At 38.8% G+C, this 16,972-nt stretch overlaps 1 protein-coding gene across 3 annotated transcripts in view; it reads left to right on the forward strand.

Annotated features, from left to right (window-relative positions):
• Positions 1 to 16,972, forward strand: part of CLVS2 (clavesin 2) — an 89,544-nt gene that overhangs the window by 8,805 nt on the left and 63,767 nt on the right. For all 3 annotated transcript variants that reach the window (XM_025422919.3, XM_035705835.2, XM_025422921.3), the window contains one exon: positions 4,724 to 4,898. In XM_025422919.3, the coding sequence (XP_025278704.1) occupies positions 4,724 to 4,898 (175 nt within the window). The remainder of the gene's footprint in view (positions 1 to 4,723; positions 4,899 to 16,972) is intronic.

Below are 16,972 nucleotides of genomic sequence, written 5' to 3' on the forward strand. Positions count from 1 at the left end.
TATCATTTAGAAAATGTTGAATGAATGTCAGCATAGATCATTAGAAAGTTCAGTTCCTAGAATAAATCTTCCAAAGACAAGGACTGCACTCAGCAGACGTTTGCTTTCTACCCTGAAAAGGAGAGCTGCCTTTTTGACCTTTGCAGTTTTTTTTCCAGCACAGTTCTGTTTCATTTTATTTTATCTTATTCTGATGGCAGTAGGTGCATGTTGTTTTACACCCCCCCCCCCCCCCCCCCCCCGATGAAAGACATTATTCCTGTAGATGCTTCCGTTTGGGTGATTCACTTGTTCTCACTCACCTACATCCCCACAGCAGTAAAACTAACGCAAGGCTCAGACAGCTAATCATCTGAGCTCCGTGATAGAAGCCAGACAGAGGAGTGGTTCAGAGATCATATTCTCTGTAGGCTTTGTAGACCTCTCCTCTTCCCACTGAGACTCATGAATGTCTTCTTGGCTTTCCTTCACCAAAGCCTGCTGCTGGGGCCAGGCTGAAGCATGCCCTGGAACCTGGCACGGTGCCACACTGGGAATGGGCTTCCCCTGCCTTTGGACATGCGGGCCATGGAGACCTGAAACAGCAGGACAGCGATTCATGGGTGTTCTGGGGGTGAGGTACCCTGGGGAGTGCAAGAGAACCCAGGTACCCTGGGAAGTGCAAGAGAAACCAAAGACCTGGCTTCTCCTGTAGGCTCCCCTGCCGATTCTGGGCAAACCATTCACATTCTTGGAGACCCTGTGCCCTTATCTCCGAAATAATAGGAGCAGAGCCAGCAGAGGGACTTTGGGCTTGTTTTGAGTTTAAGATCATGCACTTGAAATCGCCTTGGAAATCTTCAATGATGACACAGATGAAGCTATTTTTATTATTATTAGCACTCAGTAAGATACAACACCTAGATAGGTCCGTCAGCCCTAGCGCTGATGATACCATGAGGCATCAGAGAGGCGATTTGGGGCCTTTTGTCTTCCCCTCAGCACCCTTCTAATAGGAAGTGCTTCAGATGGGAGAAACGTGGCTTAATGAAAACTGAGGGGTGGGGCAGCCTTAACGAAGGACTTAGCTGATTGATTTAGTGACAAAGGGAAATTTCCTGGCGTGGTGCTGTTCAGTGTGTTGCCCAGGTGCCAGTTTTTCCTTGTCAGGCTGAAGGAAAAGGCTGGGGAACGGGAAGGAAATGACCTGTTTGTGATTTAGGTTGCTCTTTGCATGGATTGTAAATGGTAGGGGACGCCTCTCTGTAAGGCCCAGGGGAGCACAGGCCGCTGAGCTTCCCCTGTCCTTGCAGGGCCAGAGGCAGCGAGCAAGCTGCCCTGCTCTTCTTGACTGGATGGCTAGTGAACCACAGATACAGGTGTCAGTCTCCTCCAGACGGTATTTACATAGCTTCGCAGCTCCACTGTCTCTCAAGAGCAATGGTCTGGGTAGTCTGGTGTCCCAGTTGTAAAATTCCTTACCGGTGTTGGTATTTCTTCTTACTCCAGGCTATGCATCATCCTCTCCAAGTTGATTTCAGATTCAGGCTTTACTTGATGATGTTTTGGGAAGCAACGTCAAGAGTCAAGAGCTGCATTAATGTGCTAGTTTGTTATTTATGGCTTTCTTCCAACATACAAGGGAAGAATAGCAATGGTGGAGCTCCTACAGTTGGGAAGGAGGCCTCAAACACCAAGGTACTCATTGCGGTGGCCTCAGGTTTGTAGATTATAACAGGTAAAGATAATTTCCAACAGAAGAAGAATGACAGTAGGATTCCTGAAGATATAAAATTCATAAAATCCTCCATTTCTTTGGGAGATATTTTACAGACTTTGGCAAGATCTCATGTCCTAATGCTCTGCTTATGAGTAGCCTGCTGAGCTGCTAATGGTAGCGATGTGACATGTTTGACAACAGGGGACTAGAATGTCAAGAGTGGCTTTGACCTGCCCTTTGAATGCAGTCAGCTGAGATGTTTTAATGTTTCTTTGCTTCAATTTGGACACCAAAATGATTTCTATAAAGATCAGAGGATTCTCTTTTTGAAGAAAGCTATTACATTTAAAAACTTGGTGAGGTTTACACTTGAAAACTTTGCAAACCTGATTTTCTCCTTTGCTGATCAGGGGATTTGCCTTATTATATTTCCTTGGGAATGCTGATAACGTCTATAAATTTTTCTCTTGATTTGGCCTCAGTTTTGAAAAACCATGCGTGAAGTGTGTTATTTAAGATACCTTGCATCTTGATTTCTGCCTTTACTGGTGCTATGGTTTGTTCTCACTGAATATAATACATCATCCTTCCAAAGCTGATTTCAGATTCAAATTTATTTCATGCTATTTGGTGTTAATGCTCTTTGGTGTTCCTATAGGTAACGTAAAAGTGGGGAGAAATGCTAAATTGGGCTTTTCTAATTAAAATTTTTTTTATTACCATACTATTATTGTGGATGTCAGGAACTAAAATGAATATATTTTTTTAAAGAGGTGGCTCAATTTAAATCAGAAATGCAGCCTTCTTCTGCCATCTTTCCAGTCTGTGTAGATTTATAGGCTTTTTGTCATAACACTGGGTTAGGCCATCATATTTATAAAGGAGATAAGCCAGCCATGGAGTGACAAATAAAGGTATCCAGCTATATATATTTTACAGGTTTAAAGACAAATAGATAATAGAGCTCTACACAAAATTTTATTATCTTATGTATTCAGAAGTATTTTATAGGCCTAAGGATGCTATATCCTTAAAATATGCTGTATACCTTCCAAAAATTTAAAAATTATCTCTCAGTCCTTGCCTTTTATAAGAGTAATAAGCTGTCTAAAGATCATCAGTTTTTAAGTGTAATGTACAAATAGCCTTCAGTTCCGACTATATCCTTCTTAGTACTCTGTGTCTATGTGTTACCCTTACAAAAAAAAAAGTATGTTCTGTTGTATTCCAACCAACATTACCTGAACACTTGCTGTATACGTAGCACTGTGGAAGTGCTTTTACGTGAATCATGTCTTTGACTTTCCTCCCCATCCCCACCTCACCTCCCTACTGCCAATGAGATAGAATAAGATAATTACAGGTGCTCCCATTTTTTCATATGAGGGCACTTCCATTTCTTCATATACTCAGAAGTATAGATCAATGACATGTCCAGGACCACACAGCTAATGAGGGACAGGGAAGAGATTCCATCTTGAAGTCTTCTGACACCATGCCCTATGCCTGAGTAATGCTGGGATCCCAAGGGGATTGTATTCCAAACTACTGATTTTATAGATGAGGAAATGAGACCCAGAGCAACTGAAAAGTTGCCTGAAGTTCCTTTCTGGACTACTGTGCTTTCTCCATTCGCCTCCAAATGTTTTTAGAAGTAAAAAAAAAAAAAAAAAAAAAAAATGGAACTCCTCCCTCATACGTGCTCACTACCTCATACTGTTTTCCTGGTGAGCCCATCACTTCCACTCCGTGCTAGGGATTTCTACTCCTAATCCTCCACCCCCCCCCCCCATCCCACCTGATTTCTTTCAAGATTTCTTTGTCTGGTGTTTCCTAGATGTCTATACCTGAATATCTGAGGGGAAAACCCTGAAATGTTAGCGTTTTTATAAATTTGTTTATTCCTCTTGAAATGCTGGGATTCCTTTCTTGAATAACACTCTGATTTGCTTCTCAGCTGTGACTCCATGACCTCCTTCACTTACTTGAACTTAGGCTCTGTATGTTTTTGACTCTGGAATTTTCTCCCTCCAGCTTTCACGTCAGTTTACGGTCTACTTTTTCTGATGTCTCCTTAATATATCTTTCTGGATGGTCTACATACTTCTAGATGCAGTGGGTTTTATTCCAAACTCTACATTTCCCACCATCTCCCAACTGTCTCCTTGTCTTGCATTATTGATTTTGATGAAAGATTTTACCATTTACTTAGGCATGGAAGCTAGAGAATCTTTGTGTCTTCCTTTACTCTTCCTTCAATCTTAGTTTCTGTGTCTAAGTATCGAATTTTAACAAGTTTCCCTCTAAAATACTTCTCACATTTGGCTTTTTCCTTTGTTCTTCCTTCTGCCTTCGCTGAGGCAGTATCTTACATTATAATTAGTGTCTTTGCACTCTCGTCTACTCCCATTTTACAGGAATGCAAAGAGCATTCATTGGGTTCCTACAACATGCCAGGCACTGCACTAGGGTGCGAGGTTGAGAAAGATATAGACTCAATCACATACCCTTCTATCTTTAATTGCATCTTTATGATATAAACTCCATACGAGTAATTAAAATATACTAAAACTTTTAACCATAGCTGTTTAACCCTAGTATTCGTGTTTATTGGTGAAACTCCTTCAAATCTCATTCTCAAATTTTCCAAATGTCAAGGTGTGAAATGTCAGTATTACTGAGGCCATTCTTGAGCTGCTTCAGAAAGCACGATGCCTAATTTTCAGGATAGTTAAGGTGAGATTTTAGAAAATCCTAGGAAGGCCTGGAGGTAAAGGAAATGATTGTAAAATACGAAACAAAATATTTTCAAGAGCATTTTCGTTTGTTTTGGTAGGATACACGTTAAATTCTAATATGTCCCTGAAGTGCAGCTGGTAAATTTCTTCTTAGGAGATTTCTAAACAAAATTATCTTCAGACTCCTGAGGTATTTTAAAGGGAATTTTCAGTGTGCTAAACAATTTCTATAGTTTTGAGGAAAGTGGTTGTTAGATTTAATGCAGTATATTTCTGTTGCTGATAGGTACACGCTGGTGGATATTTTGCGTGCCATCTTACTTTCTTTAGAAGCCATGATTGAAGATCCTGAGCTTCAAGTCAATGGATTTGTTTTGATCATAGACTGGAGTAACTTTACCTTCAAGCAAGCCTCCAAACTTACACCAAGCATGCTGCGACTGGCTATTGAAGGCCTTCAGGTAAAGATTTACAAATTACCCAGTTTCTCAGCCTTTTGCATTTGACTCTCTTAGCTAATATGTTAGAATAACAAAATATCTTACTAAAAAAAGAATAACAAAAATATTTTTTAAAATAATTTTTAAGCCCCAATATTACAACACTGGGCGAAGGATGATAGAAGAAAAGTTGAAAGATGTGGACCTTTTAACAGACAGAGTTGGTAATACTGGGGGCAAACCTCACTATGACTAAGCATAAATATTGATGATGACCTGAGATTTTTTTATCTTGATAATCAGAACAAAGAGCACATTTTGGATTTTAATTATTAGCTATTTAACCTGGTAGATTGGGAATATGTTTCATGTTGCACAGAAAACTGTTAGGCAATCAAGGGACGCTTGGGTGGCTCAGTGGTTGAGCATCTGTCTTAGGCCTAGGGTGTGATCTTGGAGTCCCAGGATTGAGTCCCACTTTGAGCTCCCTGTGGGGAGCCTGCTTATCTCTCTGGCTGTGTCTCTGCGTCTCTCTGTCTCTCATGAATGAATAATAATAAGAAGAAAAAGGCAATCAATATGTCTTTTGATATCTATGATTTGGAATCACTGTTTTGAACTACTTCTCTAAACTTTTTTTTTTTCCTTTTTCTTTTTTTTTTTATTGGTGTTCAATTTACTAACATACAGAATAACACCCAGTGCCTGTCACCCATTCACTCCCACCCCCCGCCCTCCTCCCCTTCTACCACCCCTAGTTCGTTTCCCAGAGTTAGCAGTCTTTACGTTCTGTCTCCCTTTCTGATATTTCCCACACATTTCTTCTACCTTCCCTTATTTTCCCTTTCACTATTATTTATATTCCCCAAATGAATGAGAACATATAATGTTTGTCCTTCTCCGACTGACTTACTTCACTCAGCATAATACCCTCCAGTACTTCTCTAAACTTACTTGGGGTTTTTGTTGTTGTTTTGGTGGAAGGGCTGTCATATGGAATTTACATAGGAATGGTGCATCTTCCAGTGAAGAACTGGTTAGGAACTATAAAATGAAAAATCAATGGTTATTAATTAGTGACATGTCATAAACCTACTATTGACTATTTCTTTTTAAATTTTAGGATGTCTTTCTTCTGCTCTCTCTGTAGTTTATCATATTTCACATACAATATCTATGGAATAAATTTTCGATTCTTTCAAAACTTTGCAAATGAACCCTCCAGTGATATTAATTGCTATTTGTTCTCCATATATTCAACATGCATTTTAGAAGTTTGCAAATCAACAGTTAATTTTTGTAACTTTTACTGCTGAAAATATCACTTGTTTTAAAATGGCTAATTATATCTCTGTCATTCATTAGGCCAGAATGCTAGACTTTATTTTTTTATGTTGAATAGCCAAAATTATCCAGATCTCTGTTCTATAGTAATTTCTGACTGTGTCTGTAGGCACCTAAATTGATGGCTGATGACTCACTAAAAATGGTCCACTTCTCCAGGCAGCAGGACATCTTAACCAAATTCAATTCACAGTTTGGATTATGCCTGTGAAGTGAATAAGGCACACTGATCCTTTTCTCTACATAGCTTTTCCCTGGTGCAGGTTTCCTGACTTGCTCTGGGTGAGTCAGCCTTGCTCCTGTCTTCTCTTAAACAACATCTTTTTTAAAACTCCATAGAGGCAGTTAATGGGGGTTGGGAGAGGACACAGGATAAGCATGTTTGGAAATGTGTACATCACATAGAATCAGTCCTAATCTGCTCCCTTGCCAGCAGTGTACAAAGCATCCTTTGCTTTGTAAAGAAAATTGGTTACCACAACCGTGTTACTTAGCACAGAATAGTAATCTAGCCTTTTATATATTTTTTAAAAATTTAATCTACCATTCTCTTTTTGCACAAGCGATAGGCCAAACCTTCAGCTACATGAAGAACTGGAGGCCTCATATTATTTGTAAGAGATTGGAGAAAAAGAAGTCTCAAGAATAGACTTGGTATCTTGCTATTTGCCAACTTACATGCTGTGTGAAGTCCTGTAATAGTAGCATTGTCAGTCATTCCAGGGGAGGGATACTGACAACTGGGACACGTTTAGAAGCTTCCCCATTAGCTGTGGCCACTATCAGAATTTCTTTTAAGTGCTAAGTGTCAGCATGACAGGATCTGTAGTCAGTTTAAGTCTCTGTGTTTATGTTGGAGAGGGAGACATCCCCTCCTCAGCAGGGCAGGCCTGGAATGCTTCAGTCCCTTTCCATTCTTCCAAGACCCAGACTGAGCAAGCGAGGTTGAGTTCCCCTGGTGGCCAACTGGGAAGCCACTTAAAAGAAAGGAACTCTTTCTGGGAAATAAATTTGACATGTTACTAACCTTTATTTTATTTTTCAAATATTTAATTTATTTATTTGATAGAGAGACTTGACAGAGCATGAACAGGGGTGGGGCAGAGGGAGAGGGAGAGGTCGACTCCATGCTCCATCCCAGGACCCTAACATCATGGACCTGAGCCATAAGGCAGACACTTAACCAACTGAGCCACCCTGTTACTAACCTTTTATTTTTTAAATATTTTATTTATTTATTCATGAGAGACAGAGAGGGAGAGGCAGAGACACAGGCAGAGGGAGAAACAGGCTCCATGCAGGGAGTCCAACATGGGACTTGATCCCGGGTCTCCAGGATCACACCTTGGGCTGAAGGCAGCGCTAAACCACTGAGCTACCCGGGCTGCCCAGTTACTAACCTTTTAATTCCAGTTTTTCTCCAGTTTGAACTGATTTTTTAAATGCTCTGAATCAATGTGTCTATCTTGTGTCTATATCTACGTCTAGATCTAGATAAAAAAATAATAGTAACTCCAAATAACAATAGAGAATGTGCTAACAATGTTCCATTTATTGAGATGTGCGTGATTTCCTAGTTTGTCTGCTACTGGGGTAACATTTTATGACTTTTCTAATCACTACTCTGTTTTACTTCGCATATGCTCTGTGAGAAGCATTGTTGCATGTTGATATGTTTCATGTGAAGCATCAATAAACTTTTTTTGAGATTAATGTAACACCAAGAAATGTTTGAAGTAAGATATATACGAAACTTTAGGTTGTGCCATCACCAAGACTACCAGTACTACCACAATAGTAAACCCCTTCCAATGAAGCCAGTCAGGAAAATTAAGAGATGAGGATATTTCTAATAACTCAGTGATAATTTCTATCATGCTATCATCATGCTATAGTATGATACTTTTAGTTTGACAAACATAAAAAATATTCTAAGGAATTGAGCTCAAAATAAGAAAGGCCACCAATGGGTCTAGTGCCAGGAAGAAAACTCTCTTTAATGATATATATTATTAATAAGATAATGTAACTGTGCTTTCAAGAGGCTCCATCTTTTTTCTTCTTTAGGTGGTTGTATAACCTGTCTACATACACACACCAACCTCTTTTTTCTCAGGCATGAGTATTTTGAATGACTTGGCTAGAGGTAGCATCTGATAGCATCCTAAAACCATTGCTTTTAAGACCTACCTGTGATCAAAGTGCAGGCTGAAAAGGTGAAAGTAGAATGGGCTTTAGAGGCAGATAGGACTGGGTTTGGATGACAAGCCTGTTACATACTAAATACTTGGGCAAATTACATTATTTTGTTTGAATCTCAGTCTGTTCATTTATACCAATTTTAAAGTATTACATTCAAAATGATACATCTTGTACCTAACAGGTGATAGCAATGCTCAAAGTAATTGATGTGGATAAGCTCATTTGTCAGGTGGCATATTTTTCTGCATATGTGCTGGTTTTCTCACAATTCAGTGACTAATTAAACTATTTAGATTTAAAGCTGATTAGGAATCTGAATAACACCATCTTTTGCTTTAATGCTTAGGTTATCAATACACAGATTGCATTTTTTAAAAAAAATCACTTCGCTGTGTGGTTAAGTAGCATCTAGATGTTTTTATGTTAGGTGGTGGGTAAAATATTTTTTCATGTTGGAAGCCAAATGAAAAATGAGATTGTTTCACCTGGTGAAAATTAATCTTTTGTTTTTTGCGGGGAGAAACTCCAGGCACAGCTGGAAAGGTGGCAATTGTGGGGATATCCGTGGCCTGGAAGGATGAGCAAGAATTTGCTAAATGGACAAGGATAGGAAGAACGTTTGGGGCAGGAAAACCTTGGGGGAAGTGCTTTGAACAAACATAAAGCTGTAAGACGTTGAAGCTATATGATAAATCTGTTTTGAGGTGGCTAGTCTGAGAAGTGAATTGAGGCAAATGACCAGAGATGAGCCAAGAAAGGCTGGCTGGGATGGAGGATGGCATCCTATGTGGTTTGGCCTCTATCTCCACACAAATTGGGAGGGTTGGAACAGGCAAGTGGGCCTGGTCACTCCTTTGCTTTGGAAAGATATTTTGAGTAGAAGAAAGGACTTGGATAGAAGGATAGAGACGTTAGATTTAGAGAGCCCTATACCACCATGGAGCTAACTAGATTGATCTCATTTTGTAGGATGGGAAATGAAACTTCAGGGAGTTTAAGAGACTTACCCAAATTTTCTCAAACGACCTAAGGGCTTGAGTCCAAGTCGCCTGACTCAAAAGACCAATATCTTTCCTGGATCTTGTTTCTATTGTTTCCAGAGCTGTGTTTAAGAAGTCACGAATGGCTAGCCTGTGGCAGAACCATTTTCTTCTTCCCCGTGAACATCCTCCTTGAGTGATTGCCAGCCTCTCAGTTCAATATGATAAAGGCCACATGAAAGGCAATTTTCCATAGCCAAAGAGAATTTTTATCAACACAAGCACAGATTGATAAGCCACTCGTGATATATGGTCCAGGGCAATTCTGTATGCTTTCTCTGTACGGGATCTGTAAACTTTTTTTTAAGCGGAAGGCCTCCAACATTTTTACCAACATAATGTAGTTCCTTGATAGATAAGAGGCAACATCAGATATTTTTGTGGAAATAAATTATTCAGTCCTCATTGGAAAGACACAAGAAAGAAAATTATCTTGCTCCTTATAAGAAGTTAATTGATTGGGGTAGTCATGGTAACAGGAAGCATCTTAGAAAATCAATACAAGATTAAGTGGATGTGACTTGTAGCCCTGGGAAGCCAATTAAAACATGAAATGTTTGGAAATACCTGGAACATCTTGGACTGAATTTACAGTCAAGCGATGTTCTTTTTAATATTTTTTTGTCCTTGTTGTTCCATTTTAATTTTTTTCTCATAAAATACTATCATTCTTAAAACTCTTTAGCAATGAAAAAAAAAAAACTCTTTAGCAATGAAAAACTCCAACTCTCTTATGAATCCAGAATCTCTTACTTGTCATCTTTTTTTTTTTTTTAACTTAACACTAACGCTACCTGTGTTGTTCATTGTTCCTTGGATATATTTATCTGTTTTTCCTTCTTAGTTCTGTCCTGTTGTGTCTCGGTGCTTTTGTTTCACAATTTCACAGGAATCCCCAAACTCCATCTGCTGAACAGTACATAATGTAGTCAAGGCCCGGCTTGCTGTCAGGGGGTTTGGCTCTAACAAGGAACTGAATAGCTCTTTGAGTTGCTACATAAAACTCAGATGTAAGGGCCGTCACAAAATGCCAAAATCAGTGCCAGATATTTTAAGAGCCCTTAATAAATAGGACTTGTGAAAGAATAAAGAATATGTAATCAATTCACAGTACTTAATGCCAGCCCTTTCTTCTATCTAAAGGGTCTAGTGTTAGGAGCAGCCACCAATCTGCCAGCTTTGGGAGCTCTGGTCATTCATGTGGAAGGCAGAAAGTGCTGCTGCTACAAATTCTGGCTCTGACTGTTTGGAAGCCCAGTCCTACCAGGGGGAGCTTGCCAAAAACAGAAGACATGCTAATGACTTGGAGCATCACTGTCCAAGCCTAGCGGGTGAGGAGCCCCATTAACTCGGTCCAGCAGTAGTTTGTGCAGTCCTCTAAATCCGATCTGCAATTTCTGGCAGCTTCCAAATTCTGTGTGTGTGTGTGTGTGTGTGTGTGTGTGTGTGTGCACGCGTGTAGGGTGGTTAAGAGACAATATCAAAAGAGAACTCAGTGAGATATTGAGTAAACTTGGACTTTGTAACAAAACAAAAGGACTCCATGCTTTGCAACCATGTTCTCTGCAAGGGTTGTTAGCCTGCCAATAGCTTTCAGGCTTCACGTGCCTTGGACAGCAGCAGAAACTTCTTGCATTGGAGCTGCCTTGCACACTTAAGGCGGCATTATGGTCCCTTGGTGGCCGAGGGCTGAAACAATGCCTATCTTTTTCAAAATGAACACAGATTCATGAGCCGTATTCATTCAGACAGCCTGAAGGTGGGAGCGTTTATTTCCACATTTCGTATGCACAAGCAGAACCATCCCGGGAAACAGTGACAAGGGCAGCGTGTAAAAGAAGTGACATTTTGTTCACTGCATCGCTGCCTGAGCTAAGTGTGTTTCCTCTCGGTCCTTACTTAACCTAAAACAAATGAGTGAAACCCTTAACGTTGCTTTATTTCATGGTGTGAGAATGTGGTGGCTTGGCTGAGAGGTTCAGTTCCCAGAAGTAGGACGTTGGCAGTCTTTTTAAAAGCTGACAATAGGCATGTAAAAGCTATATATAATATTCAGTTCAGCAAGCAAGCTAAGGATTATATAACCTTTGATGATGGGCTAGGAAAATTCTGTGGATGCCTATATATACATAGATACATAGGAATGTGTATATATATATATGTGTGTATATATATATATATATATATATATATATTACTATTTTTTCCTCGCATTACAATTGCTATTTTATTTTCTGATTACTGGCTAAATCTGTTTAAAATGTCTAGTTGTAGGAAGGAGGTGTCAACCTTGACAGAAAAATGAAGAGATGGGTGCTCTAGAGTTACTTAACACGTACTGACTTAGAGTAGTAATTGTCAATAAAATGTAATACCTCTACACTTTTTTTCCTCCACACTTTTAATTTAATACCTCTACACGACGGAAGGATATTATATTCACTTCACGTAGCCAAATAATTGCAGTGACAAAAGGGAAAGAAGCAAGTGGCAATCTTTTGGTCTGAGTCAGTGAGATAATGATAAATGGACAGAAAGTAATTATCTATAATGAAAAACTGAACGAACCATATGAGCTGCTCTGCATTTCATTTTATTGGCTATGTTTAGACATGTCCTTAACTAGAGAACAAAAAAGATGAGTAAGTGCAAGTTCCCTTTTATTCTTTTTAGTAGCAATGCAAATGCATCTTGATATATCCTTCTCCCCCAATCGGACTTTATTTTTTCATTCTCTGCAATTCTAAACAGCAAAAATGTGAACATCCACTTATCCTTTCAAAAACTTGGTTTTTAGGATGTCTGGGTGGCTCAGTGGTTGAGCGTCTGCCTTTGGCCCAGGGCGTGATCCTGGAGTCCTGGGATCAAGTCCTGCATCGGGCTCCCTGCCTGGAGCCTGTTTCTCCTCCCTCGGCCTGTGTCCCTGCCTCTCTTTCTATGTCTCTCATGAATAAATAAATAAAATCTTAAAAAAATAACTTGGTTTTGACACAATGGAATACTACTCAACCTTATAAAAGAAGGAAAGTCTGCCTTTTGCATCAGTACACATGAGCCTGGAAGACATTACGCTAAGGGAAATAAACCAGGCACAGAAAGACAAATGACTGCATGATCTTACTTACATGTGGAATCTTTTAAAAAATCAAATTCATAGTAATAGGAGTAGAAGAGTACTTATCAGGGGCTGGGAGATGAGAGAAATGGGAGATGCTGGTCTATAAGCTCTCAGCCATAAGATGCAGAAGTCCGAGACCTAATGTCATATAGCATGGTGACTATAGATAGTAACAATGTACTATATTGATGCAATTTGCAAAGAAAATAGATCTCAATTTTTTAAAAAAGATTTTATTTATTTATTCATGAGAGACACACAGAGAGAGGCAGAGACATAAGCAGAGGGAGAAGTAGGCTCCCTGTGGGGAGCCCGATGCAGGATTCGATCCCAGGACCCCAGGATCACACCCTGAGCCAAAGGCAGATGCTCAACCACTGAGCCACCCAGGTGCCCGATCTCAAATGTTTTTATCACTAACACCCACACGCATCCCTTTCCGCCAACAGTCATTATGTGAGGTGACCAATGTGTTAATTAGCTTGATTGTGGCAATGATTTGACAGTGTATGCATATAACAAAACATGCTGTGTGTCTTAAATATATACAATTTTTATTTGTCAGTCATATCTTAATAATGAGGACCCTTATGTCATCAGATTTTTCTACAGAGGTTGATAAAATTCACATGTCTATTTTTCAAATGTTTAGTCATTTCACCTTCATAAATATAACCTTAGGTACATCTAAACCGAAAAATCTGAAATCTCAAACTAAGGTGTCATTTTTGTTTTCATTAATTTTAAAATTCTGGTACCATATTTCCAGAATCCTGGAGATGAGTGATTTTTCCGTCTCATCCATGGATAACACTCTTGTTATATTTTCTTAAGATTGATCTGGAAGGAAAATATATCCTTCATCATAACTATTTTGAAGATCTGTTTTTAATGGGCTTAGTCTTCTTCACATCTGCAATTGGAGAAACTACAAAAAACTCATAAAAGGAATACTTCTTAGACTACTATTTGATGCACAATTAGTGTGTGTGTTTAAAGATTTTATTTATTTATTTGAGAAAGAGAGAGTGGGAGAAGGAGCAGGAGAGGGAGCGAGGGTGGGCAGGGGCAGAAAGAACGAGACAGAGACAAGCAGGCTCTCTGTTCAGCAGGGAGCTCATCCCTGAGATCCCACATAGGGGCTCATCATTGAACCCTATGTGGGGCTCAAACCCAGGACCCTGAGCCAAAGGCAAATGCTTAACCTATTGAGCCACCGAAATGCCCCAACAGTGTGTTTCCATAACTTAAAGTCAAATGCTTTTGCAAGGTCCCAATTAATTGGAATTTTAAGATGTGGGTGAGTGTGAGGTAGTTAGATAAAGTGGTAATAGCTGCTATAACAAACCAAATATGTACACTGACTCAGCCATCTTGCCATGAAGTCCAATAAGAAGCTTCTCCTAGTGAGTCAATGACTCATGTTCCTTCCATCTTGTTGTCCTGCCACTTTCTAGGTACAGTTTTTCAGGTCACTTTGCTCAATTCCATTCCATTTCCCAATAACATAAAAAAAGTATGGAGGATCACCCATGATATGTTTCTATGGGCCAGCCCTGAAAACAGTGCACATTGCTTTCTTTCACATTTTATTGGCTAGAAAATTCAGTCAAGTAGATATCCATAACTACGAAGGTGAAGAAATGTAGTCTGGTTGTGATCCTAGGAAGAAGAGGAATGGTGGACATCTTGTATTCTCTTTCACAAAACTGATTCCCTGAAATAACTCTTTTTTTATGTTTGCTTATGTTCTCTGAAAGGAAGAGGTGATAATTAAACAGTGTTTCAAGGAAGTTTAATTGCTACATTCAAGCACAATGTAATAAATACATCTTTTCTATAATTCATTCTGTGTACTGACTGCAGTCTCTGTACCTGACTAGTTTTGCTTAGATAAGGGGCTGGCAATTTCTGTGTATCTGGTCACTACAACTATATCTCTACAAAGGTAACATGACTGCGATTCAATCAGTTCGACTTTCCTAAGGAGTATTCCCAAATATGCTGAATTTAAAAGGAGGAAAAGCTAAATAATTCCTCTGTAAACTTAAGACAGTGTCCAAGATAACAATGATCGTGATGCAGTTGCTTTAGCTTGAAGTTAGAAATCCTCTGAATTTGGGACTTAATTTTTATAAAATGAGACTATGACTTTTTTAAAAAAAAAAGATGAGAAAGAGAATACATTTTTTAATGAGGTGACCTAACTTGAGAAACTCCCAGAAAAGATTATTAGCTGCTAACACACTAAAAGGATTCTCACTATAGAGTCTTGTAAGGACTTAGAGAATACAATCTCTGTCAGACTAGGTTGGAGAGTCCACAAACACTCAACATTTATCAAATGCTTTAAAAACCAGGTGGAGTTTTACTTATTATTTAGTCATATAGAGAAAACATGCAGAAGTCAGTATAATTTTAATCAGTACAGAAATTAGTAAAGTCAGGAAGCCTGGGTGGCTCAGCGGTTGAGTGCCTGCCTTCAGCCCAGGGCGTGATCCTGGAGTCCCAGGATCAAGTCCCACATTGGGCTCCCTGCATGGAGCCTGCTTCTCCCACTGCCTCTGCCTCTCTTGCTCTCTCTGTGTGTCTCATGAATAAATAAGTAAAATCTTAAAAAAAAAAAAAAGAAATTAGTAAAGCAAAAGTTACATCATCAGTACCTAGTTTTTCAATCATATTGTGTACTATCAGGAAGTCACTTTCCTCCTGAAGATACTCTTGGAGCTCTTTATTTCATGTTACAATTTTTACCTATCTCAAGCTGCCACCTTAGAAAATTTTAAAATTTCACTTGTGCTATATTAACTGTTTCCTGGATTTCATTTCCTCAAGTCTTTGCATTCTTTCTTGTTTTTGTTGTCGTTCGTTTTTACCTGAAAGAGTATGAGGTAAGAGGTAAAATGGCAGAGTATTTGAATTTTTTTTTTTTAGCGAGTATTTGAATTTTCTTAAGTGGTTAATTTTCACATTGATTGATAGTTTTGCTAGATATAGAAATACAAACTCAAAATAATTTTCCCTCAGTACTGTGAAATCATTTCGTAGTTGTTAAACATCCATTATTTTTTCTAAGAAGTCTGGCTTTAGATAAATACTTGTTACTTTGTAAGTGTTTACACTTTGTAAAAGATTTTAGTATCTTTATCTTTGGCATTTGCAAGTGTGCACTGGGGAGCATGTCTTTCATTGTGTCTACTAGACCATATGAAACATTTTTATTGTTCTTTCAGTTGGAAAAAGAAACATTTGTATTATTCTTTCCACTGAATTTTTCTCTGATCCCTTTTCTCATATTTCTATAGCATGGGCTTTGTATCTGTGACCTTAATCCTTTGTCTATCATGTTTCATGATCAAATGTATTTATTTATTAAATTTTAAATTTTATTTTGATATCATTGTAGATTCATGTGCAGTTGTAAGAAGTAGTACAGAGAAATCTCATATTTCCCTCATTGGTAAAGTCTTATAAAAATACTGTACAATCTCACAATTAGGATGTCAATGATGATATTGTAGGGAATGAAAGTCCTGATTGATTGGTCACCCTTCTCCGATACCACTCTGGTAGGGGGGTGGGGTGCCTCATAACAGCCTGGAAAAGATGCCATTCTAGACTTCCCTCTCACCTTTTGTTGATGTGGTGGTGATGAGGTCACATGGTTTTCTTTTCTTTTCTTTTCTTTTCTTTTCTTTTCTTTTCTTTCCTTTTTTCTTCTTTTCTTTTCTTTCTTTTCTTTTTTCTTTTTTTTCTTTTTTCTTTTCTTTTCCTTTCCTTTTCTTTTTTTTCTTTCCTTTCTTTTCTTTCCCTTTTCTTTTTCCTTTTCCCTGTGGTATATGGCTGGAGTAGAGTACTTATTGCTTAAATGTTTTGTACGTTGTGAATGTACAACTTTCTTGATCCTTTACCCAGTGAGAGCAAGATTTTGTTAGGGCTCTTACTTTTTTATTTTTATTTTTTGGTCTGTGCTCATTGGAACTTCCAGTTGCCCAGTTTCTCGAGCTTGAAACCTGAGATATATAAGGCAAAATCAAATCTAGGGAATTTACCTAGGTCGTTCTTTGGATCCTAAGGTTTCTGGCTGGTCTACTTTCACTTTTCCTAGTCTTCTTATGTTTGTTTTATATACAACTCCTAGTTTTTAAGATATGCTTAATGGGAAGAATAAGGAAAAGTGTGATTATTCCATTTTCTTGGGGGTAGAAGTCAGAACGCCATGTATTTTTTCATCTTTTAAAATTTTATCCAGGGCAGCCTGGGTGGCCCAGGGCATGATCCTGGAGACCCGGGATGGTGTCCCACGTCAGGTTCCCTGCATGGAGCCTGCTGCTTCTCCCTCTGCCTGTGTCTCTGCCTCTCTCTCTCTCTCTCACTGTCTCTCATGAATA

The sequence above is a fragment of the Canis lupus genome, chromosome 1, assembly GCF_003254725.2.
Source record: "Canis lupus dingo isolate Sandy chromosome 1, ASM325472v2, whole genome shotgun sequence".
In the NCBI taxonomy this organism is placed as follows: Eukaryota; Metazoa; Chordata; class Mammalia; order Carnivora; family Canidae; genus Canis; species Canis lupus.